Here is a 26,707-nt window from a genome sequence, read left to right on the forward strand (position 1 = left end):
AAGGTACTAAAAGACCAGAACATTTTCCCTTCTAGTAGTCATTATACTCTACCAAGAGAAAGCCTGTATTCATTTTTCTTTTAATGCTTTATTGAAATGATTTAAATTTTTTTGTCATATGAGAACACAGTAAAGGCAATCAATGACAGATTAATTTTATTTTGGATTAACTCTTTGGAAATCTGCCTCCCACTCCATCACTGTGCAATATTCAATGCCACACATTTGTAAAATGTGCTACAAAGCCAGCTTGCTCTAACACAGAAATACTATATACTCTCTGAATTCTCCAGCAGTCTTCCAGTCACAATGAAGTAGCATAAGATCATAGTTTTTTTAACAAAATATAGCCATGCAACATGCTTCTAAAAGAAGAAAGCTTAACATCAAAAATAACACTTCAGTGCAGTTGTATCAAAAACTAGTTGTAAAGAAAAATGTACTGGCAAGAGCTGTGGTTTTAAGATGATGCTTCTCGTCTGCTCCCAGAGAATCTATTATGAAGTTCCATGGTACAATTCCAATTTTCTAAGTGACCTGCAGAATAAAAGATGATTTTGGTATCAAGCACATCAATTTAACATGGACACTGACATTAGCTTTAAGTCTATAGGAAGTTAAGGTCAAATATCAGATACTAACTTACTGACAAAGATAAATTAGATTAATGTAATTACAAAGGAATTTTCATGGAATTATTCTGATATATTTGGAAATTGAGTTATATTTTCCAACTAAATGCAATGTGTGATCCCATACTGGATCTTATACAGAAGGAAAAAAATGCTTAAAAAGAACATCATTGGGTCAATTAACAAAATTGGTGTATAGAGAGTACATTAAATAAAAGTACCAACAATAGATATTCTGAAGTTGATAACTATTCTGTGTTTATTTAAGAGAATGACTTTGTTCTTAAGAAATACACATAGAGGTACATAGGGTAAAGTGGTAGAGTATGTATAACTTCTAATGGCTCAGAAAAAAATTATATATCTTTGTCTATATAGAGACAAAGACAGAATATAATAAAGCTAACAGAACAAAACATTAACCATTTGTGACTGTATAAAAGGAATATGTGGGTTCTTTGTATATTATTCTTGCAAATTTTCTCTAAGTTTGAAATTATTTTTACATTAAAAAGTTACACTTCTCTTAACCAATCCTACCCAAAGCAAATCAGTTTTTGGCCTTTTAGCAGTTATGTATTATGCTTGTAGGATATTATTTTGAATTTCTGATGTATTGCTTTGGATTTAAATTTAAATTGTCCTCTCTCTATGTCTCATTTCCTTTCACGATAGCATGAATTTCTCATGAGTGGTGATAAACAGAGCGATTATATTATTGCTTGCCACTGTCCTGACACTTTTCTTTTCTTTTTTTTTTTTGAGACGGAGTCTTACTCTGTCACCCAGGCTGGAGTGCAGTGGCGGGATCTTGGCTCACTGCAAGCTCTGCCTCCTGGGTTCACGCCATTCTCCTGCCTCAGCCTCCCAAGTAGCTGGGACTACAGGCGCCACCACGCCTGGCTAATTTTTTCTATTTTTTAGTAGAGACGGGGTTTCACCGTATTAGCCAGGATGGTCTCGATCTCCTGACCTCGTGATCCACCCACCTCGGCTTCCCAAAGTGCTGGGATTACAGGCGTGAGCCACCACGTCCGGCCTGTCCTCACATTTTTCTAAGCCTTTACACATGTAACTTATTTAGTGCTTGTAACAACCCTATGAGGTAAGTACTATTATGACTTTTTAAAGGGATGAAAAACTAAAGCACAGAGAGATTAGGTAACTCACTCAAGTTATTAAGTGGGTAGCCTGGATTCAAGAAGTATGCTGTATTCTAGCTCTTTAGTATGGTCCTGTTCATTCCAAATTTACTTCCTAGTAATGTGCCCACTACTGACGCTTTCCTAGGACAATGCAATTAAAAAGAAAAATCTTTAAAACTGTTTCCTAGCCAGGCGTAGTGGCTCACGCCTGTAATTCGAGCACTTTGGGAGGCTAAGGTGGGTGGATTACGAGGTCAGGAGTTCGAGACCAGCCTGACTAACGTGGTGAAACCCCATCTTTACTAAAAATACAAAAATTAGCCAGGCGTGGTGGTGCACCCCTGTAATCCCAGCTACTCAGGAGACCGAGACAGGAGAATCGCTTAAACCTGGGAAGTGGAGGTTGCAGTGAGCCGAGATCACACCACTGCACTACAGCCTGGGCAACAGAGCAAGAGTCTGTCGCAAAAAAACCAAAAAACCAAAAACAAAAAAACAAAAAGACTGTTTCCCAGAACACTGAGGGTTTTGTTTGTTTGTTTTGAGAGAGTCTCGCTCTGCTGCCCAGGCTGGAGTGCACTGGTGCAATCTTGGCTTATTACAACCTCTGCCTCCTGGGTTCAAGCAATTCTCATGCCTCAGTCTCCCTAGTAGCTGGGATTATAGGCGTGCACCACCACACCCAGCTAATTTTTGTATTTTTAGTAGAGATGGTGTTTGCCATGTTGTTCAGGCTGGTCTTGAATGCCTGACCTCAAGTAATCTGCCCGCCTTGGCCTCCCAAAGTGCTGGAATTACAGGCATGAGCCATTGTGTCTGGCCATGATTTTTTTTTTTTTAATAATTTCCTCTTTTCTCTTACTCTATGAAGAAATTCGGTGGCTGGAAATAAATAAAAAATTCTGAATAAGGCATTGTTTTATCCTGAGGTTAAAAAAATTGTTCTTCAGCTAAAAGACATATAATATCTACAAGCCAAAAAGGAAAAACATTAAGCTCAAATATTTTAAATGAAAATCTTCTTCAAATATCAAGCTGTGAAGACATGTTTTTCATCCATTTAATAAAATACTTATTCCTTTAATATAGAAAGAATTCTAACAAACCAGTGAGACATACATATATGTATATTTATATGTATATGTGTAGCAAATATTTAAATATCACAAGAAATATTAACAGTGGTTATTTCTGAAAAGTGGGAAAGGGGTGTGAAGAAGAGGGAGTTCTTTTGCTTTTCGTTTCATATTTTTTGTCTGGCTTGAAAATTTTGCTTATAAGCATGTACACTATTAAAATTTTTAAAACTAGTTTAAAAGATACATTACCCAAGAGTTGGGCCAGGTGTAGTGGCTCAAGCCTGTAATCCCAGCACTTTGGGAGGCCAAGGCGGGCGGATCACAAGGTCAGGAGATCAAGACCACGGTGAAACCCTGTCTCTACTAAAAATACAAAAAATTAGCCGGGTGCGGTGGTGGGCACCTGTAATCCCAGCTACTCGGGAGGCTAGAGGCAGGAGAATGGCATGAACCCGGGAGGCAGAGCTTGCAGTGAGCCAAGATTGCGCCATTGCACTCCAGCCTGGGCGACAGAGTGAGACTCCGTCTCAAAAAAAAAAGAGTTGGAAAAAAATGCCTAAAGTGCACAAATAATAAAGTGTGAAAGAAAAAACACAAATGAGTTTTCTGTCGCTTGATTGTTAAGAAAGGGCCTTTCTGGAAGGGATTCATCTCAGGACCTGGGGCCCTACTAAAACATGGGCATTTGTTCTTTTGACACTCCTGGGCTCGCAAGCATCAATCAGCCTATAGAAAGGTCTGGTCCCCAGAACTGAGCCTTTGATCACTATAGACAGGGCACAGAGATTTGAGAACTGTCACCTAAGGACTATTCGCTTACTACCTACTGCCAACTCGCTAAATAAAAATTGTTACTGAATCTCTGCTGCCTGCAAAGTACTTTATATACTTGTGAGAAATACTAAGGAAATAAAAGATATGCTTCCATCAAGAATCCAACAATCTTCATTGGTTGTGGAAGAAAACATATATGGAACAAAATTATATTTCAAAATAAGATACCAATGAGTAATCTTTAGAGGTAGGTTTTCCTTACATAGGGTCCATTGATGAGGCTTGTGGGGCGTGTCTACAAACTCCTGTTTCAGAGATCTTTTTGTGCGTGTGTGATTAAGTTTAAAGTCTAGATTGTGTCTGTGCGTGTGTGTGTGTGTGTGTGTGATTTCTGGAGTTGTTATTGTTTTTTCATTGTTTTGTTTTGCTCTCTAAAACTTGCTGCTTCCAAACACGTATAAAAAATGACCTCATTTTTCAAATTCTTCAAAAAATTCTTCAGAAACAAAGATATGGTTCTAGAAAGTCTAATACCTTCGGCCGGGCACAGTGGCTCACGCCTGTAATCCCAGCACTTTGTGGGGCTGAGGCAGGAGTTTGAGACCAGCCTGGACAACATGGTGAAACCCCACCTCTACTGAAAATACAAAAATTAGCCAGGTGTGGTGGTGCATGCCTGTAATCCCAGCTACTCGGGAGGCTGAGGCAGGAGAATCGCTTGAACTCGGGAAGCGGAGGTTGCAGTGAGCTGAGATTGTGCCATTGCACTCGAGTGTGGGTGATGAGCGAGACTCTGTCTAAAAAAAAAAAAAAAAAGGAAAAGAAAAAAAAGAAAAGAAAAAAAGAAAATCTAATACCTTCAAATCTTATTATAGCAAATACGTTTGAAGGAAAATTGAATATGCTGATAATTTCCCCAAATAGTGCAGTTGTTCTGTTATCAGAATAACATTTATTAAAACCCTGATATGACCAAAGAATTCAGTCAGTTCCTAAAGCAGTTGCTATGATAAGGTTACATTTCTAATTAATCAGATATAAGGGACAGAGAAGACAGTTTGCCTCTGAAATCTGAATAAATCCTAAGCCTCATGTAGTCCAGTCTATTCAGAGATTCAACTTAAAAATGCATGGTACAACAGCCAAACTAAATAAAAATAAATTTAAATTGTCACTTGTTTCCTGATGCAAACCCAATCATAAGTCAGTATATCAGTTCTCAAAGTTCTCTTCCCCGTTTTCTACCTTCCAGCCTTCCAGCATATCTAACATCTCTCATTCAACAAAACTCTAAAATATCCCAGAATCCCAGACACCCACCCTGTACCACTTTTCTGATTCCCTCTCCGCTCAGCTTTTATTCTATTGATCAGAGAAGTCTCTCTGACTTCTTAAATTTTCTCTTCACTTTGCACATTACAGCTGAGAGCCCAGAGCTGAAAGAACAAAGAGCCCTCCTCCCTTTCTCCTTTCTTTCCAACCCTGTCCATCTCTGACCATTCTCTGAATTCCGCCACAAATAAATCAGGAATCAGATGGACAGGGCAGGAGCAGGGGAGACATTAAGCAGGAAAAAAGAAAATTATTATTACTGAGAGAGGGATCAAGGATAGAAACATTTGGGATACAGATATTAATACAAACTTTCTCCTCAACATGCTTATTTGCATCAACAGAGTAACAGCCAATTAACTTGTGGATAGTATTTTTCAAATGCTGAAAAGATAATAATGGTTAGTATTTATTTGGGGTTTACTTCATGCTAAGCACTGTCTTAACCTTTTAACATGAATAATCTCAGTTAATCATCCCAACAAGCTTAAGAGGTAGGTATCATTATTCTTCCTATTTTGCAGAGGAGGAAACTAAGGCACAGAGAGTTTAAGTAGCTTGCCTGATGTCCCACAGCTGGTAAGCAGTCGGCTGTAGATTCAAACCCAGAGCATCTGACTCCAAAGGCTAGACTTTTAACCATGCTATCAGGAAAGTACTCCCAAAATAGCTGTATCAGTTTGGTCCAATTTACAATTTCACACCTACTTTGTGCTTCGGCTGTGTGTTTGAAAACCTTTGTGATGATTTCCATTCCGTGGCATTTGCTTCCTTTGCAGAGATGCTGGTGGCATTTTTATTTGTTGTTCCCTTTCTTGACTTGACACCTACAGACAGATGCAGTAACCATATCTGTATATAAAACTTTTTAAAAAATGTGTCCATCCACAGTTTTATTTAATTTCATTTCACTAATTAATTATTTTTGAGACAGGGTCTCACTCTGTCACTCAGGCTGGAGTGCAGTGGTTCCATCACGGTTCATTGCAGCCTCCACTTCCTGGGCTCTTAACAATCCTCCCACCTCAGCCTCCTGAGTAGGTGGGACTAGAGGAGGATGCCACCATGGCCAGCTATTTTATTTATTTATTTATTTATTTTATTTATTTATTTTTGAGATGGAGTTTCACTCTTGTTGCCCGGGCTGGAGTGCAGTGGCACAATCTCAGCTCACTGCAACCTCTGCCTCCCAGGTTCAAGCGATTATCTCTCCTCAGCCTCCTGAGTAGCTGGGATTACAGGCGCCCGCCACCATGCCCAGCTAATTTTTGTATTTTTAGTAGAGATGGGGTTTCACCGTGTTGGCCAGGCTGGTCTCAAACTCCTGACCTCGGGTGATCTGCCCACCTCGGCCTCCCAAAGTGCTGGGATTACAGGCATGAGCCACTGTGCCCGGCTTTTTTTTGTAGGGATGAAGTTTCACTAAGTTTCCCTGGCTGGTCTCAAACTTCTGGGCACACAAGAGATCCTTCCAGCCCGGCCTCCCAAAGTGCTGGGATTACCAGTGTGAGCCACCCTGTCCAGCCCACTCACAGTTTTAGATCCTTTGCTTCTGGAGTGCTTTGCTCCCATCACCAAAGCATCTGAGAAATAAGACTTCCTTGATTTCAGTAACTAAGAGCCCCTGGTTCTTTTAAATTCAACCGGACACAGAAATCTAATTCCCATTACAATTTTGACCTTACCTGGTGAGCCTACTTCCTAATTTCCTAGTTTGACTTACATTCCTCTAAGCAGGTGAAAGTAACCAGGCTTACTCTGTTTGCGGGCGTATGCTGCTGCTTTGGGTGCTGTTAACATGGCAAAGGGGTGCAAGGAGAGGCGGAGGGACGAAACTCGGGGAACCTGAAAGGAAAACAGTCCTACTTTTAAAATCTGTCCATCCTCTGTGGCATGAACACCTGCTAGTTACAGCATTTGGCCTGTTTAATCAACTCAGAATTCTTGAGTCCGACGGACAGTACTCACAGTCCATTGATGGGGCGCGTGAAGCATATGAAGGTGAACTTGCACACATGGCCTTTTGTTCCTGTACTTGGTTCCCATTGCCTAGAATGCCCTGTCATGCACAGACGCTCGTCACATAGTTCCCTTTATAGCCATTTCCTCCTTTTCTGCCTAGAGGCACCTACCTCTCTTTTATCATGTAGCTCAAATACCACCCCTTCTGAGAAATGTATCCTGATGTCCTCCCACGCCCACTCTCCCTTGCTGGCCTACCCAATGCAGGATTGTTAGTTCACTCATCTGGCCCAAAGTCTTTAACAGGCACTTTACAGAAGAAGAAATATATCAATAGTTGTCCATTGGTAATCAGGGGAATGCAAATTTAAACCACAGTGAAATACCATAATACACTTAACAGACTGACAAAACTGAAAAAGCCGGTATAGATAACCTGCATTGCTGGTAGAAATAGAATTGGTACAACCATTTTGGAAAGCAATTTAGCTTTATGTAGCGAGTTGAAGATGCTTATACCCATGGCTTAGCAATTTCATTCCTAGGCATATACCATACAGAAACTTTTTTGCTGTACAATGCTTCTTGCTTTTGCAAGAAATAACTTGGCCAGGCGCAGTGGGTCATGCTTGCAATCCCAGCTCTTTGGGAGGCTGAGGTGGGTGAATCATCTGAGGTCGGGAGTTCAAGACCAGCCTGGCCAACATGGCAAAACCCCACCTCTACTAAAAATACAAAAAAATTAAGCTAGTGTGGTGGATGCCTGTAATCCTAGCTACTCGGGAGGCTGAGGCAGGAGAATTGCTTGAACCCAGGAGGCAGAGGTTGCAGTGAGCCGAGATTGTGTCACTGCACTCCAGCCTGGGCAACAAGAGTAAAACTTCATCTCAAAAAAACCAAAACCAAAAACAAAAAAACTCAAGTTCCTGAAATGGAAAAATAGATGACAACATTGTGGTATATTCCTAGAGTGGAATAGTGTATGTAGTGAAAAGAAACTATAGCTATGTTAGCTATGTGCAGCAGTATTAATAAGTTTCTGAAACATAGTGTTGAATGAAAAAAGAAAGCCATTAAATGACACATTTGCTAATATCCTATTTATAAAAACTCAAGGCTGGGAGAGGTGGCTTAAGCCTGTAATCCCAGCACTTTGGGAGGCCAAGGCGGGCAGATCACAAGGTCAGGAGATTGAGACTATCCTGGCTAACATGATGAAATCCTGTCTCTACTAAAAAAATTAGCCTGGCGTGGCGGCGGGCGCCTGTAGTCCTAGCTACTCAGGAGGCTGAGGCAGGAGAATGGCATGAACCCGGGAGGCGGAGCTTGCAGTGAGCCAAGATCCTGCCACTGCACTCCAGCCTGGGTGACAGAGCGAGACTCCATCTCAAAAAAAAAAAAAAAAAAATCAAAAAATGTGCAAAATTAAACAATATATAGATTAGAGATGCATATGTGGTAAAACTATAAAGAAGTAAAAGATAGTAATCAACACATAATTCAAACTAGTGGTAACCTAGGGTGAAAGGAAGGGTATGAGACAGGAGACGGTATACAGAGAGCTTTAAAGCTGTTGATACTGTTCCATTTTACACACTTGGATTTGTTTATTTGCTTGGTCTTTGTCCTTTAAATATATATTGGTAAGTGTTCATTTGGACACAATTAATATTGAAAGTGTGTTTTTAATCCCTCGTTTACTATTATTATTATTAATTATTGAGACAGGGTCTCACCCTGTCACCCAGGCTGGAGTACAGTGGCAAGATCTTGGCTCCCGGCAGCCTCCACCTCCCAGGCTCAAATGATCCTCCCATCTCAACCTCCCAAGAAGCAGGGACTGTAGACATACAACACGATGCCTGGCGAATTTTTGTATTTTTTGGTAGAGACAGGTTTTTGCCACGTTTCCTAGGTTGGTCTCGAATTCCTGGGCTCAAGTGATTCTCCTGCCTCAGCCTCTTAAAGGGCTGGGATTACAGGTACTGCGCCCGGCCAATTCCTCATGATTAAGATCTATCAATATTGAACTTTTGTTTAAAACATAGGTCCCTCCCCTTATCATGAAAACATTTTAAAATTTCAGCACAATTCAGTCTGAGTCAGCATCCTCCAAAAAGAGAAGACGCTTGGCAAATTACTGGAGTAAGTGTGAGAGGGTGGAAGCCAGGCCTATCACGAAGGGACCAGGTTGCTATCAGGAGGAAGGAGGCTGGTCATCCCGAGTGGGGGTGAACTTGGAAATAACAGCACTAATATGGAAGGTCCCCTGGTGCCACCATCGTGTGCTCGATACGTGCGGTCTCACTGAGTCCTCAGAGTGATCAGGTGTGTTTGGCTAAGTGTAATCATGCCTGTTTAGACATGCCTATTTACATATGCGGAAATTGGGAATCAGAGAGAAATAACTTATCCGAAGACACACAGCTAGCAAGTGACAAAGTTGGGACTGGACACCAGTCTGTTTGCCTGTGACATGCACTGGACTTGGATGTCAGTTAGGATGGACTCGAATGATAGCCAGTCAGACGCCGGGGTCCGGCTGCATGAAGAAAGAAGGAAAGCAGAGGTTCTAGTGCTGTCTGACCACCTGCCTTTGTCTGTTTCCTCTCTCTGATGTGCTCATTTCCACTCTCTCTGTCTCCCTCTTTCTCCACCAAATGGAGCTGAAGAATATTTTTATTTTTGTTCGATTTGTTGAAGGAAGATTTATGTTCTCTTTTCTTCAGGTTAAAATCGAATAAGACACCGTCGGGCGCGGTAGCTCAGCCTGCAATCCCAGCTCTTTTGGAGGCCGAGGGGGGTGGGTGGATTAGTTGAGGTCAGGAGTTCAAAATCAGCCCTGCCAACGTGGCAAAACCTCGTCTCTATTAAAAATTCAAAAAAATTAGCCGTGCGCAGTGGTGCGCACCTGTAATTCCAGCTACTCGGGAGACTGAGGCGAGAGAATCACTTGAACCCGGGGGGCGGAGGTTGCAGTGAGCCAAGATCGCACCACTGCACTCCAGCCTGTGTGACAGTGAGACTCTGTCTTAAAAAAAAAAAAAAATGAGTAAGACATTTTATATTTATCCGGGGCTAGTTGTCAATAACTCTCACGTGCGTAAGGTCTTTAGTTGAATTTTTTCTATGAGTCCAGAATCCTCAGCAGAAAAAAGCTCCCTATCAGCAAAAAGCAGTTCCCCCTCAGGAGGTAGAACCTGAGGCTAACAGAATTGGTGAGCAATCCCGCGCCTATGACGCCTTTCTACCATCAGGTGGCAGCACATAGTCCCGGAGAAAGCCATCCAGCCTAGCACAGTACCCATATTGTGTCATGCGGCCAACTCCAGTTGCAGGAAATTCTGCATAATCTGATTAGTATTCAACAGAGTTTTAAGCTTTTGGTTGGGAAGGATTTTAGCTGTTGCTTAGGAGACATTTTATCGGAAGGAATCATTCAGATATATGTAGCTAGGAGACATTTTATCGGAAGGAATCATTCAGATATATGTAGCAATTAAAGAAGAATCTCTGGCAATATCTTTTTTTTTAAAAAAACTCTTTCTAGTTAAAACCATTTTTTGAAATTATGTTAAATTCCAAAAGACTCTTTTAAAATAGCTTTAGCGTTCAGTCTTTGAAGTGCTATATTTCTATCGAGAGGTCCTGCTAATTCCTAATTCAAGATGTGGCAAAAGTCCCTGTGTGCAGCTGATGTGTAGCTCCAAGAGTAAGGCCTGAACTGGCGTTCTGGAGGCGGAGAGCTTGTGAGGCTCACGGGGCAGATCCTCAGGCTCTTAGGCTTTTGTATTGGTAACTCAAATTACGCCCTCTGTGATCACTGGTTGTCCAAAAGAGGCAAAGTTTACATTGTGTTAATAATACACGTGGATGCTTGATTAGCTATTTAATTTTTGAATATTTAGAGCAGTGGTTCTCAATCTCATATGATTTTGCCTCCCTGGGGATATTTGGCAAAGTCTAGAGACTTTTTTTTTTTTTTGAGACGGAGTCTCCCTCTGTTGCCCAAGCTGGAGTGCAGTGGCACTATCTCCACTCACTGCAACCTCTGCCCCCTGGGTTCAAGCAATTCTCCTGCCTCAGCCTCCTGAGTAGCTGGGATTACAGGAGACCACCACCACACCCAGCTAATTTTTGTATTTTTAGTAGAGACGGGGTTTCACCATGTTGGCCAGGCTGGTCTCGAACTCCTGACCTCAAGTGGTCCGTCCGCCTCGGCCTCCCAAAGTGCTGGGATTACACACGTGAGCCATGGCACCCGGCCGACATTTTTGTCACAACTGGTGAGAAGCTCCTTGCATCTAATGGGCAGAGGCCAAGGATGCTGTGAAACATCCCACAATGCACAGGACAGCCCCAGACCTCCATTCCCTGAGTACCAGAACTTTAATTAAAGCTATTATTTGGAGGTTACCATGGGCCAAACACTAAGGGCTTCATTGATTCTAACTTACTTCATTCCCACGACAACCCCATCTTTGCGTCCTTGTTTTTACAAATGAAATTGAGAATTATAGAGGTTAGAACGTTTGCCCAGGATTATTCTGCTTGTAACTGTGGAGCTGGGATTCAAACCCAGGAGGCCAGGCTTTGGAATCCTAGTGCTTAACATTATACAACCTGCCTCTCAGATAATATATCTATATATATACTATATATACACATGTATACATATGTGTATATATATACATATCTGTGTATACATATATTATCTATATACATATATGTATACACATGTATATAGCATATGTATGTGTACTATATCTGTATATATGTATCTGTATATATGTGTATACATATACATTTCTGTATATATGTATCTGTATATATGTATACATATGTATACAGATATGTATACATATATTGTAGTGTAGTAATCAATGGCTCGATTTTATATATATACACACATATATATTATATATAGTGTGTGTGTATGTGTGTGTTATATAATATACATTATATTATATATTATAATATATATAATCAAGCCATCATTCACATCACATAGCAATAAACAAAATACAAGTGGCCAGACGTGGTGGCTCACGCCTGTAATCCCAGCACTTTGGGAGGCTGAGGTGGGTGGATCACCTGAGATAGGAGTTCGAGAACAGCTTGACCAACATGGCGAAACCCCATCTCTACTAAAAATACAAAATTAGCCAGGCGTGGTAACGCATGCCTGTAATTCCAGCTACTCAGGAGGCTGAGGCAGGAGAATCACTTGAACCCGGGAGGCGTAGGTTGCAGTGAGCCGAGATTGCACCACTGCACTCCAGCCTGGGCAACAATAGGGAAACTCCGTCTCAAGAAAAAAACAAACAAACAAACAAAAACTAAAACACAAAACAAATACAAGCCTTTAAAGAAAAGTCAGCCTCTGTGATAATATTATCTCTTTCTGTTTAGAGCTGGTTATTGTCACTGATTGTGAGAATGGGGACTATGTGTCACTGAACAGAGAAGGTGCTGAACAAAGGCTCTTTAATGAATAAATGAGTGATCAGATGGATAGGTAGAGATTGGTTGGTCCACTTCTACATGGCCTGTCTTCCCCTTCTAGCACCTTTATTTATTTATTTATTTTATTTTTATTTTTTTTGAGACAGAGTTTTGCTCTGTTGCTCAGGCTGGAGTGCAGTGGCACAATCTGGGCTCACTGCAACCTCTGCCTCCCAGGATCTCCTGCCTCAGCCTCCCAAGTAGCTGAGATTACAGGCATGCACCACCATGCCCCGCTAATTTTTTGTGTTTTTAGTAGAGATAGGATTTCACCATGTTGGCCAGGCTGGTCTCAAACTCCTGACCTCAGGTGATCCACCCACCTCTGCCTCCTAAAGTGCTGGGATTACAGGCATGAGCTACCACACCTGGCCTTTTAGCAACTTTAAATGAACCTGATTTATCTGAGCTACTCAGACACCCATATTTGCAAACCTTCTTGACTGATAACCCAGCCAAGCCTGGAGGGGTCCACAGTGCCATCCTCTCCAGGATGTGTTTTTCCATATTAGTCTTTTAGCCATGTGAGTTGGGACCAACTAGTCAGATGTGCTGATGCCTTTCTAGACCTCTCCCAGGTACCAGAAAATGACAGGGAGAAAACAGTGACTGAAGCAGAAGGGTTTGGGGCTCAGGCTTGTATGTATATGTGCTGAGGGGTAGGAGAAAGGGCAGCCTAGAAGGGAGAAAGCTGCAGAAAAAGACAAGCAGGAATAAAGCAGTATGATTTGCTTGGCTATCCAAGGAACACAGAGAGCTGAGCTTTCTTTGAAAACCAAGAACAGCTTGATCTCTGAGGAGCATCAGGCCTGGGGTGGCTTATATCTCAAACAAGGTAAGCTCCAATATAGGATATAAGATCTATAAGAAAAGTAATCTTGGCTGGGTGTGGTGGTGCATGCCTGTAATCCCAGCATTAGGGGAGGTCAAGGCGGGAGGATCGCTTGAGCCCAGGAGTTCAAGACCAGCCTGTGGAACATAGGAAGACCCCCATCCCCCCAATTTTTTTTTTTTAAATTGTTTTTTGAGGTGGAGTTTCTGCTTTTGTTGCCCAGGCTGGAGTGCAGTGGCATGATCTCAGCTCACTGTAACCTCCGTCTTCTGGGTTCAAGAGATTCTCCTGCCTCAGCCTCCCTGGTAGTTGGGATTACAGGCGACCACCACCACACCCGGCAAATTTTTTGTATTTTTATTAGAGCTGGGGTTTCACCATGTTGGCCAGGCTAGTCTCAAACTCCTGACCTCAGGTGATCCACCCACCTTGGCCTCCCAAAGTGCTGGGATTACAGGCATGAACCACTGTACCTGGCCTACAAAAAAGTTTTTAAAAAGTTATCTTGTCTGACTTGCTCACCACTGTATCCCCTGCACCTATAATTATACTGAATGAACAGATGAATGAATGAATGAGTGAGTGAATGAATGAAGTGAGTTGAAACTAGAGGGATCAGAGAGAAAGTTCTGATTTTCACAATGATCAAGGGCATTTGAGTTTCAGGACTACAGTCAGGTTACATATGGATTAAGGTGATAGGAAAGTTGGTTTCGATGTAAACACTTGACTCCTAAGGTGGACCTGGTGGGCTCTTGAACTCTACATGACCCCACTGCTTGCACAATGATCTGCAGTAAAGGAACAAGGGAGGCAGGCTGTGGCCACAGCCCTGCCCCTGCGCGGCCCTCCCTTCTGAATCCAGGTGGGGGCAGGGAAAGCCACAGTGTGAGCAGAAGACCTGGGTGTGAGGGCGCTGGTTCCCCCTTCCCCCCTCCCACTGCATGGCGCGCGCCACCTCACCTTCCCTTTCCTCTTTCCTCTTCCCTCTTCTGGAGGTATCCAAAGGTGAAGGGATCAGTAGTTCACCTCTAAATAGCAGTTCATATTTAAATGTTTACTTAATGTTCATACATTTACACGTGGCAAAAATGGAAGTGGTCTTAAAAATTATTCAGAACACCCATTTATTTATTTTTTTAAAGATCAGTCACATGGAGGCCCAAAGGGGGAAAGGGATGCATCTAGGGTTTCATGGTAGTGGAGTCAGAACTCAAACCCAGGTCTCTGAACTGCCAGGTCATTGCTGCTTCTACTGTTAATGATTTCAAAGTAGTTTCATGGGAGGAGCTGAGAGTGGAGCTCACACCTGTAGTCCAGCTACTTAGGAAGCTGAGGCCAGGATTTCGAGGATTACTGGGTCCCAGGAATTTGAGACCAATAGTGAGACCCGTCTTTTAAAACAGTAGTGTTGTGGGAAAGGAAGATGTATCAGCAGTAAACTAGGGAATTTGTCATGAGAATGAGCCTTGTGGATCTTGTCCTAGTTCTAGAAGATATAGTACATCATAGAAGGGAACAGTGTGGACCTACCAGATCTACATTACAAAAAGTGTAAGTGAGAAATTACATTTATTAGAAACAGAGCAGAGGTCGGCATGGTGGCTCCACCTGTACTCCAGTACTTTAGGAGGCCAAGGCAAGCAGATCACTTGAGGCCAAGAGTTTGAGACCAGCCTGGTCAACATGGCAAAACCCCATCTCTACCAAAAAATACAAAAATTAGCCGGGTGTGGTGGTGCATGCCTGTAGTCCCAGCTACTTGGGAGGCTGACGCACAAGAATTCCTTGAACCCAGGAGGCAGAGGTGCAGTGAGCCGAGATCGCACCACTACACTCCAGCCAGGGTGACAGAGTGAGACTCTGTCTCAAAAAAACCGAAACCACAACAGAGTAAAGTTTGGTCCCCAAGCCTGGTACTCACTGCTGCCCCTTCTCAGCCGTACACAAGATACATTTGTTATTACTGCATGGTCTTATATATATGAAAGGCATTTCACAAACATGTTATTCAAGTAAGAAATGGTTATGTCTGGTTTTGTACATTTTGATGTAAAACTGTTATTTCATAATTGATGTCTGAAAATACAACATTATACATTTATACACTAAATAAATTCTCTCTAAAAATCCCTTCTATTGACAATCCCAGGTCACCCTTACCTTGATGGTACCAGAATCGGCAGAAGAATCAGCCCCATAAATTTTAAAGACTTCCTCAATCGGGATACTGTTCTGTTAAACAACAACAGCAATAACAAAGTATGATCATACCATGGCTTTTCTTTTATTACAAAACAAAGCTAATATAGCTCCAGTATGTCTAAAACTGTGCTTGGGTATCGTAAGCACTAAATACAGTAAATAACTTCTGATCAATGGATAAATCAGTTTTCCAGATACCAATTAGTTATGCCTCTCATTCTTTTCTTTTTTCTTTGCCTCTTAAATAAATGTTTTCACATACAGTGTAGAAGTTAGTCTTTTTATTACTTTAAAAAATGAAACATTTACTATTAGTAACTCCTAAACATTTAGAAAGCATTGGTTGAAAAATAATGTAAATATTCATTACTGTAAAAATGCTCAGAATAGATATGAAATATTCATATAGGCAGATAGTATTCTTTTCCTTACCATTAAGATTCCAGCATAAGATGATAAAATCATAGCTTCTCGTTCTCTACGATTTGGATATATGGGTCTGCCATGGAATGGCATTTTCCTAATGGGGAATAGGAAATACAAGTGGAGGATTTATTCTTGTTCTTTCTGATGCCTGCTAAGGTTGTGATGATAATCGATAAGTAATCTGCAATGGCTGTGTGCTATCTGCTTATTTATATTAAGAAAATTGATGTGATTGTTCCTGCATCGGTGAAACCCACACTTTGAATTTTTAATCTTCCAATAATGATGAGGAATTTGGCCTCATCTATCCATGTTTTCACAGCAATCAAAGATTGGCAGACTGGCCACTGTGGTGGATGTTTATGGTTTTGCAAACCATTATCCTTTCCCCTTCTTGTGACAATTTGCTTTGGGGGAACTGCCTAACCCCACTGTAAGCCTATATGCTTCCAGGGAAGCTGACTACACCCCTAGATTCCAAAGATGAAAAACACACTGTGGACTGAGCTGTCAGTGTATTCCACCTCCCCTGCGCTGCCACTGTCCAACCCTAGATAAGCCAGGTAACAGCCACTGAGACACAATTATGTGATTAAAAAAAATATATCCACCCTTCCCCGATAATGAAATAGGTTGAAACTAGGAATGGTGTTCACCCTGAGAAAATGGAATCAAGAGGTAGATCCAGATGACATTGTTTGAGTTTTGAATTAAGCCATGTCTAACACAGTCCTACCCATGGCCTTTTCAGATACAAGGGCAATAAAATCTACTCCCCACCTTTTTTTGCTTAAGGCTGTTCAAATTGGATTTTCTGCTCATTACAGCTAAACCCTAACTGTTACAACTCTCTAGGTTCAGGTGTGTAGTCCAGAGCCATTGAGTAGAAAAAATAATAATAATGGGCCTCCAGAATAAGCTATTTGATCCAGTCCTCATTATTCTTGTGTTCTTACCAATGGAGTGAGTCTGTCTGAACACTCCCTATACATGACAGAAAATGCCGGTAATCCCAGAAAGAAAATTATTCTGCGCTTCAAACAGCTCAGCTCAGATATATGTCTGCCTAAATGCTTAAGAATTTGTTTGGTAGTCCTTAGGAAAAGGTTACAGCCTTTACCCATAGAACTGACTATTTTAAATCATGGCATGTACACAGTAAAGCAGTCATGTTTCTAAGACAGAGCATTCTTTATTTTTGAGATGGAGTCTCACTCTGTTGCCCAGGCTGGAGTGCAGTGGCACAATCTTGGCTCACTGCAACCTCCACCTCCCGGGTTCAAGTGATCCTCCTCTCCTGCCTCAGCCTCCTGAGTACAGGTGTGTGCCACCACGCTGGGCAAATTTTTGTATTTTTAATAGAGGCGAGGTTTTACCATATTGTCCAGGCTGGTCTTGAACTCCTCGCCTCAAGTAACCAGTCTGCCTCGGCCTCCCACAGTGCTGGGATTACAAGTGTGAGCCACCACGCCCGGCCCCTTAAGACACAACATTCTGTGTGAGAAAGTCTTTTATCTCACAGAAGTCAATTAGTAGAGATGCAAAACATGGAAACATGTAACTTCTTCAAGTTGGCAACTGTTCAGGTTCCTCAGGTGTCTCATTGAAGAGGGATATTCACCCAGTAGTGTTTTCAAATCAGAGTGCCTCATGATGGAAGATGTTAGGGCTGGAACTTCCTCTATCGTTAATCATAGGCACAAATTAAAGAGGAAAGCAACAAACCTATTTCAACTTACAGTTCCTCCCACTCCAGCCAAGTTAAGTCTTCTGAGGGATCCAGCCATTGCAAAGCAACACTGATGGCCAAGTCATAGTGTGCCTGGGAGCAGGAAGCACAGAGAGCAAAGAAACAGGCTTAGACATTGGCCAAAGTACTCCCTGGACCCAATGACAATGGCACTGCTAAGCCTGTTCTAGTCTGTCATGTCCAAAATGGGAAGGATCATTAGCTTTAATAACCTGATGCTCAGCCAGATTTTTTTTTTTTTTCTCAGACCTCACAGGGATGAATCAGCCAGAAATATTTTGGGATCTTCAGACATTAAATTTATTTCCCACTAGAGCAGTTATCTGATTTCTGTGATTTGGAAAAGAAAGGAGAGAGCAGTGAAGAATAATAAACTTGGAATCAGAAAATCTGGGCCCAAATCTAGGTATTGCCAACAACTCACGGAATATCCTTAGGTGAGTAACTGATGCTTTCTGGGCCTCAGTTTCCCTGAATTTTAAAATAGTAAAAGGTAAGGGTGGGGGAATAGGGCTGCAGGGAACAATTTCTGATTCTGTGAGTAGAATGTCAGAAATGTGCTTCCAGGAGTACAGGGGCAGTGTGGTGGGAATTTGGAGGGATGGGCCGTTTTGTGTCTACCTGGGGAGATAGTAGAATCCTAAGAAGCTTCAGAGAGGGAAGCTTCATTGGAGCTAGAGCTTGTGGGATGAGAATGTCTACAGATGGGGAAGGAAATCACAGGTAGAGGAACTAGCATGAGGCAAGGACAGGGCAGGCGGGGAGGGGGTAGACCTGAGTAAGTGACTTGCCGAGAGTTTCACACGCACACACAGTAAAAAGCTGAGAACTTATGCGGAGGCTCATTTTTATCATAGTGACCACCTTTTCCTAGATAATTCCTAAGAGTTCTTGTTCAGTAAGCATATTTACCATTTGTCTATATCAAAGTATTCCTTTTCTCCTTTCAGTCCCCACACACAGAAAAGGGAAGATTGGTTTTGTTTTTAATTATTGTAGAGGCGTTCTGAAGTTTTAACATTTTTAAACAGTGGAGTTATTTCTTCCAGGGACTGAACCAAACTGAACAGTGAACCTAAATGAATAAATAAACAGGAAGAATGGGACCATGACCAATTGTTGCAACCTGATCCAAAGTTTGATGCCTTGGCATCACTTGTTTGCTCATTTGAAATGCAAATTCCTAGGCCGCTGTGGGTGGGGGGGCCCGCCTCCGCCCCCGCCCCCGCCCATCCCGCTTCACCTCCTGAATCAAAACAGTCTTGTAATACGACCTCATTAAAGTTTGAGAAGCACTGCTCTAATCTACTTAATTTCTCTGTTTAATATGTGTACAGAGAGAATAAGGCTTAACTATTTCCTTAGCTCCAGGGTAGTTTTGAAAGCCAGTGAGCCTGGCTCTACTTTAGTCAGAGAAGAAGAGGAGAGGGGAGTGGAGAGAGAGAATCTTTTTTATTAGTGCAAGGATAGCAAATGGGCAGTGAAAAAACTGAGGGTTTGCTAATTTCTTTTGAGTTAGATCTTTATATGGTTTCTTCCTTAATTTCTGTGATATGAACTTTCAGATCCTGAGTCTGGGCTTCAAAATAAATAACACCAAGGATTTTTAGGGTTACTTAATTTATTTGATTTTCTCCCACTAATGCAAATGGTAAAGAAATTATTTTGAAGACTTCATGATAGCTAATTTTGTCAAACTCTTAACTCCATGGATGTAACATTTTGCCTTGCATTAATTTTGCTTTTAAATCTTCTTTCCTAATAGCAAATAACTCTCATGATTTTTATTTTCTCATTCTCTTTTTGCTTTCTGGTTAGTGGGTTGAAATGACCACATGAACAATCTCAGGGTGAGGGGAAGATGAGGAAGAGGACATTTGGGGGATGGGTGTCAATATTAGCCTTGTTTGTTGTATAAATTAGATCCTTTTTCTGTCTCTTTAATACACATATAACACAAATATGACTCGCATCAGCGTGCCTTTCTTTACCATATCATCTAGAAAGGTGAGTTGCCTTCTTCCTTTTGGGTCAAATTCATTTTCCCGAAGTCTGATGCCAATATAATCTCCCCTTAAAAGCAAGAGAGCAGCATTGAACCATTGGAGTGACACGGGCTCAGTCTGCAGAAAAAGGCTTTATTTTCCCCATCCCTCCCTCCCCCACCAAAATACAAGAGAATTTGCTGATGCTCTGGTAGCTGAGTTAATATTCAGTTTTGGTTTACATGATAATTCTACAATGCTGCAGTTTAAAATGTCTAACCATAATTAACTGAAATAACATTTATCTAAAAATTAAACTCAATTGGAACATATTTACAGGAAAGCAAGGAATATGCCAGATACCCACACACAGAAATGGTTTTACAAGACCAAAAGGATTGAGACACACTATTTAAAATAATCATTTGCTTCCCGTGTTAAATTCAAGCAGCATGTCCAAAGTTGATAAATTCCAGATATACAAAATTCTGTAGGTAAGTATTCTTTTGCCATAAGGCTTTTTCTCTTTAGAATGGAAATACCCTTAGGAGGAGGAATGCATAAAAACTTATTAGTGATTCCACTTTAAGTTATCCTTAGTGGATCCTTTCCTAACAGTGACTTTTAATAAAAGAAGGTAAAATAAGCACCATGAGGAGAGAAGAGAGAAAGGTGCTACCCTGGGAATGTGAGAGAGAAAAAATAGGTGCAGGAAAAGAAGGACTATGGCATCTCCCAGGTTGATTTCGGCACATCTCACAATTTTATGTAAGGTGGTGAATAAGTTTATTTCTGACTTCTAAAAGCTTTTCTTCTGAGTCATTAAGCTTAACTAGATTGATAAAAATTCTTAAATTTCTGCCGAAATTTCAGGATACTTTAAAGTAGCCTAAATGTATTCTTTGGATATAAACTTGTATTTATATCACTTTTGAAATTCCAATTCTTTGGATGAGATATGTGGAAGAGTTGGCATTCCTGATCATGGTTTGTTCTTTACTATTCTATTGGCCTCTAACATATAACACAAATATGACTCGCATCAGCGTGGCTTTCTTTACCATATCATCTAGAAAGGTAAGTTCCCTTCTTCCTTTTGGGTCAAATTCATTTTCCTGAAGTCTGATGCCAATATAATATCTGCTTAAAAGCAAGAGATGAATATGAATTCACATATATGTGTACACGTGTACTATATATGAATTCACATATATGTGTATACATGTATATATGTACATATATGTATATTCATAGTTTCTTCTAGTAAGGGCTTGTTAAAATAAAATTATCTTAGAAGGCCGAGAAAAGATATTTGATGGGGATGGTCATAAGCTCTTTGATGAAAAGGCTATTACTGTTGTCTATAACACATATGAGATAGAACATAATCTTTCTTTTTTCTTTTTATATGGTTTGTGATCTTTCACCAACATTTGTTAAGTACAAGTCAAAGAAACACTACCATGGGAGGAAAACATTTCTTTCAAAGGAAACTTGATGTTTTCTGTGTTCGTTTTAGAAATGTTCGGATGTCAATAAAAAGGAGATGAATTTCTTAGTTGATAAGGCTGACAATAAAAGAGGCAGAGCAGAGGCTGCAATTTAGATTCTAGGCCCTTTCAGGAATCTCTCCTATACCTTTTACCAGCAGGGCCAACCCCTTTCAACGGTGTATCTTGCCTACACAGGCTGACTGGGACATAGGCTCAGCTCTCAGGCTCTAGAATGTGGATGCCTCGGATGTGCAGGCTGCCGGCAGAAACATCCTCCCAAGTGTTTCAGCATCCTGCCTCGCACCACATGTGAGGCCTCCCTGGCAGGAAACCGAGAGAGGCCAGATCATCCTCTGGTTTTCTCCTACCATGCAGAAATAGATTCTTCCTTAGATTTTTACCCGCTGCTAATACCCAAGCCATCTATGACATGAAATCCACCGAATGCCAAGTGTCATAAAAGAAAGTTATTCTCAGTCATACTTACAAGAGCTTTTTCATTTCCTTCTTTATGAGCCTTCTTTCCATGTTAAAGGCTTAGCCAGCTGAGCAGTTATCCGTAGCTAACACTACACTTGACCCAGCTTCTCTGAGCCTAGAGGCTACAGCAGCAAATCAGAGAGAATTTGAGTTAGGGATGCTATCACTCCAAATACCAGTCATGGAGTCCTAGGCTCTGGAAGGGATCCGAGGGAGCACCTCATTCAGGCCTCTTACTCAGCAGGTTCAGGGTCAAAAAGCTGCCTGGAGGCTCAGGCACTGTACTTTTGTGTTTATTTGACACCTTTTATACCTTCCAAATTTTTCCAACACTTATTTACTTAATTTACTCTTCCTTGCAATAACCTAGCAAGTAAAACCAAAATGGTTTGTGTAATAACTGATGAGACTATTCGGGCAGAACCATCCAAACTAGATGGATGTGATCCATCTAGATCTGAATGTGTTTGGGTTTTTCTGTGAGCATTCAATTTCCAGTGAGTTCACCCTGGCTCAGTGGCTCATAATGGAGTTTTCCATAGAATCCATCTCTCCTATTGCCAGGAGATCCTTGAAAGAAAATATGGTTATGGGAAATATGTCTTCAATTCCCACCCCCACATTGAACCAGAAATTGAAGATCAGGTGATGGGGTCAAAAGGAGTCTGAAGTCACCAAAAAGGAGTCTATAGAAAATCATCACTGTTGAATGGGGTACTCAGGGAGAGGTATAAATAGGGTATCAACTCTATCTGTGATGTTTCATTTATTTTTAAATTTATTTTATGGTTGGGCCACTATAATCAAATAGTTGTTCAAACATTATCCCGGATGTTTCTGGGTTTTTTTTTAATGAGATTATCATTTAAATCAGTGGACTTTGAAAGCAGATTGCCCTCTATCTGAGTGAGCCTTGTCCAATCAGTCGAAAGCCTTGATAGAACAAAAGACTGACCTCCTCCATGCAAGAAGGAATCTGCCAGTAGGCAGCCTTTGGATTCAAACTGCAACTCTTCCCTGAGTCTGCGGGCAGCTGGCCTCTTCTATCAGATTTTGGACTGGCCAAGACTCCACAATCATGTGAGCCAATTCTGTAAAATCAAAATATTTTAGTGAAAGAGATGGTTAAGCCTATACTGCACTCTGTGTGTGTGTGTGTGTGTGTGTGTGTGTGTATCCACACACATCCTGTCAGTTCGATTTCTCTGAGGAACCCTAATACTCAAATATAACAAAATGTTAATAGTTGTTGACTCTGGAATTCTAAGTCCATGGATGTTCATTATACTACCCTTTGTACTTTTAAAATTGTACGTATATTTAAATCACTACTCTAAAGATGATTGGAAAACAAACTTTAGAAATTTTTTTTGAAAATGGTACCATATAAACACTAAGCTTCACTTGATTCAGCTCTACTAACAGTAAGCAGAGAGCCAACAGGATGGCGCTGATCTAAATGAATTCTTCCCTAGGCCACCTTCATTATTTTGGATAATTTTTTTTTTTTTTTTTTTGAGACAGAGTCTCGCTCTGTCGCCAGGCTGGAGTGCAGTGGCACAATTTCAGTTCACTGCAACCTCTGCCTCCTGGGTTCAAGCGATTTTCCTGCCTCAGCCTCCCAAGTAGCTGGCATTACAGGTGCACGCCACCACACCCAGCTAATTGTTTTGTATTTTTAGTAGAGACAGGGTGGTGTCACCATATTGGCCAGGATGGTCTCCATCTCTTGACCTTGTGATCCACCCACCTCAGCCTCCCAAAGTGCTGGGATTACAGGCGTGAGCCACCGCGCCTGGCCATTTTGGATCATTCTTGCTGCTGCTACATCTGCTTTAGTTTTTGGGGAGTGGACGGGATGTGGATAAGATGAAAGTGGGGAAGAAAGTAAGAGCATTTCACAGGAAATTGATTAAGTATGAAGACAATAATATTGCTCCCTACAGAGTCAATGGGGAGAGGATGCAGCAAGCCATAGAGGTGGCCCTATTGCCTAGAGAAGAAAGAGCACTGGACCCAGGAAAGCCACACTCATTGATGTGGCTGTGCGTCTTCTGCTTCCCAGCCTCAGGTGTTACCCAAAAAAGATGGGCCTGGTTAACATTGCCAAGAGCACTTGTTACCCTAACATTCTGTAACTCTATAAAGTCTGGCATGCATTAAAATTCTTCTGATTCAATAATTTGGAAAAACATTTGTTGCTAGACTATTTGGCCTATCTCGATTCCGTGGCAGGTAGTAAGGCACACTTAGCATGTGCTTTAATCCATTCTTGTCTTGCAATTCTGAGAAAGCCCTTTGAGTTTCAGATTTACAAGTTATAATATTTGCATTGCTTGGTTGTTATGACAGCTTCGTCTTAGATCATCCCTCATCCTCCCCATCCCCTGCCCCCACCACCGCCATTCAATGTAGTATAATATGCAAAGGTTTCAGTCTTTAAAATATGAGTATGTCCCACTCCCAAACCACTAAACTGTAGGTCAGAAGACCTTGTGAGGCCACCAACTAGCTGTGCACCTTGAATAGATTAATTTGTCTCTCTACATTTTTTCATTTTTTCCTCTGTAAAACAAGCGTTGAATGATTGGAGAGGTTCCGTACAGCTGTAGAAGTCAGTGATTTATAAGCATTTAGTAGCTACGCCTGGTCTAAAGAAGGCCATTTGCACGGACTCTAATTCGGCTAGATTTGAATTCTGCCAGTTATCCCTCTTCTCTGTCTATAGAGCTCTAAAGAAAACAAGACCGCTGTGTGTTTTGTGTGTGGCTGCAAGCACACACAAAAGAGATACTGGAAAGATGTCAGCTGTCTCAGGCTTTAGCTGTTTCATAGAAACAATTCCCTAGAAGTCAAAGCCCCCAAATTCTATAGGAATGTCATTTCCTGGAGAATATCTGCACATTCCATGCAGGTTCCCTGCTTCACACCTGCAATCGTGGCGCAGGCCTCTTGGGCTGTTCTATTAAGTGCCTGTTTTTAACAAATTCCCCTTTGAGAATCGCTCACCAACCTGAGACCGATTCCAGTGCTTTTGTTCTTTCTCTGCTTCTGGAGGCATGCTGGAGCATCCGCGCGTCTCAGACTGGTGCTCACAGACATCGGGAACACATGCTTTTTCCTGGTTGCTAGGAAACAGTGAATGAATTAAAATCATTTGTTTTAAAAATACACTCCCCCACGCCCACCCCCATTAAGGGTTGAGGGAGGGCGGAAAGTCATATATTTGGGACAGGATTGTGATCCTGGCCTGAAGTTCATGTGTCTTTTTACCTGAGTAAGCTTATGTTTCCTATCTAAATGATTAATTGAAAAACCAAGAGGATGGGAGGAGTTTACCTCCCCCAGAGTTTTTTTATAGCATTTGGTTGCAGACATAGGAATCAATTGACTAAGCAAGGATTGCTGGGGAAGGTAGTGAAACTCTGTCTCCTACATACTTAGGGTGCCCCAAAGTACCCAATGACCCAAAGATCGTTCTCCTCAATGAATGTCAACACAAAACAGTGGCAATCCTGAAGAAACATCACCTGGGTTCAAGCTATCACCATCTTTCTAATTATAGATGAGATCCCTGCCCACACACCTGCCTCCTAGTCTTAAACACTTGCTCCCTTGCTTAAAGCTTGCTAATGGTTTCTGTCTATGTCTCCTCTATACCACTAGACTGGGGGCAGAGTTTGTTCTTCTGTCCGATCTACGGCTGGGTGTCTGTTGATACCTCTTAATCTTTATTTCCACTCCTTTCCACTGGCCAAGTAAGTCACTTGATTACCTGAGGTCACATTATGAAAGACACTAACAAAACCCTAGATTTAGAATTTTCTAAACTAGTTGTTCACTCCATATTGAGTTTATATTGTACCTAGACGCTTCCGGGTTTGGTGAGCCTGAAGTTTATACATTATGGGGACCCTCTTTAATAAAAAGACTGCAGAATTGTAAATATGAAACTAATACAAAATTGTATGTTTATTTAGAATATTAATTACAAGTTACAAATTTTAAAGAGCTGAAAAATACCACAAACAAAAAATCAGTATTAATATTTTCATGATTACTAACTGCTTAACATACACTAAAATTCCTTTTTTTCTTACATACTCTTTGATTATCTCTTAATAGGGCCAAGATTTCATAGTATTTTCTATAGAGAGAATTAAAAAATAATTCAGTCTCTCCTCTACTGTGACTGTTTACTTTTATTTATTTATTTATTTATTCACTTGTTTGAGATGGAGTTTTGCTCCTGTTGCCCAGGCTGGAGTGCAATGGTGCGATCTTGGCTCACCACAACCTCCACCTCCTGGGTTCAAGCAATTCTCCTGCCTCAGCCTCCGGAGTAGCTGGGACTACAGGCATGTGCCACCACGCCCGGCTAATTTTGTATTTTTAGTAGAGACAGGGTTTCTCCATGTTGATGAGGCTGGTCTTGAACTCCCGACCTCAAGTGATCTGCCCGCCTCGGCCTCCCAAAGTGCTGGGATTACAGGCGTGAGCCACCGCACCCGGACAATTTTTTATTTTTTAATTAATTTTTTTTTTTGTAGCAATGAGGTCTCACTATGTTGCCCTGGCTGGTCTCAAACTCCTGGGCTCAAATGATCCTTCTGCCGTGGCCTCCCAAAGTGCTAGGATGACAGGCATAAGCCACCACGCCCAGCCGTTTTCAATTTATTCTAATATTTTGTTTATAATTAAAACTAAACTGTAGGCTGGGTGTGGTAGCTCATGCCTGTCATCCCAGCACTTTAGCAGGCTGAGGTGGGTAGATTGCTTGAGCCTAAGAGTTCAAGATCAGACTGAGCAACATGGCAAAACCCTGTCTCTACAAAAAATGATAAAAACTAGCTGGGCATTGTGGTGTGTCCCTACAGTCCAAGCCACTCAGCAGGCTGAGGTGGGGGGATTGCTTGAACCCAGGAGGCTGAGGCTGTCGTAAGCCTCCACTTACACCCCTCCACTCCAGCCTGGGTGAAAGAGTGAGACTCTGTCTCAAAAACAAACAAACAAACAAACAAAAAGAATAAATAGAAAATAAACTGAGTTATTTTTCAGCTTTTTGACTCCCTATTGTTGATGCCTCATTATAAGGTATTCCACAATT

At 41.4% G+C, this 26,707-nt stretch overlaps 1 protein-coding gene across 5 annotated transcripts; it reads right to left on the reverse strand.

Annotated features, from left to right (window-relative positions):
* Positions 1 to 78: 78 nt before the first annotated feature.
* C11H2orf80 (chromosome 11 C2orf80 homolog) lies at positions 79 to 25,175 on the reverse strand. 5 transcript variants are annotated; one of them, XM_054478068.2, is made up of 11 exons: positions 25,131 to 25,146; positions 24,614 to 24,728; positions 22,556 to 22,691; positions 21,608 to 21,722; positions 19,634 to 19,715; positions 17,632 to 17,714; positions 15,899 to 15,986; positions 15,425 to 15,496; positions 6,720 to 6,807; positions 5,671 to 5,789; positions 79 to 537 (listed from the first exon to the last, which is right to left on the reverse strand). In XM_054478068.2, exons 4-11 carry the CDS (start codon positions 21,646 to 21,648, stop codon positions 529 to 531), a joined length of 582 nt encoding a protein of 193 aa, XP_054334043.1. In that variant the 5' UTR covers positions 21,649 to 21,722; positions 22,556 to 22,691; positions 24,614 to 24,728; positions 25,131 to 25,146; the 3' UTR covers positions 79 to 528. The 5 variants fall into 5 exon arrangements, with proteins under 5 accessions (XP_054334043.1, XP_054334045.1, XP_054334046.1 ...); XM_054478070.2 differs by lacking the exon at positions 5,671 to 5,789 and having other exon boundaries at positions 87 to 537; positions 25,131 to 25,175; XM_054478071.2 differs by lacking the exon at positions 6,720 to 6,807 and having other exon boundaries at positions 87 to 537; positions 25,131 to 25,150.
* Positions 25,176 to 26,707: the final 1,532 nt, after the last annotated feature.

This window comes from Pongo pygmaeus, chromosome 11, assembly GCF_028885625.2.
Source record: "Pongo pygmaeus isolate AG05252 chromosome 11, NHGRI_mPonPyg2-v2.0_pri, whole genome shotgun sequence".
In the NCBI taxonomy this organism is placed as follows: domain Eukaryota; kingdom Metazoa; phylum Chordata; class Mammalia; order Primates; family Hominidae; genus Pongo; species Pongo pygmaeus.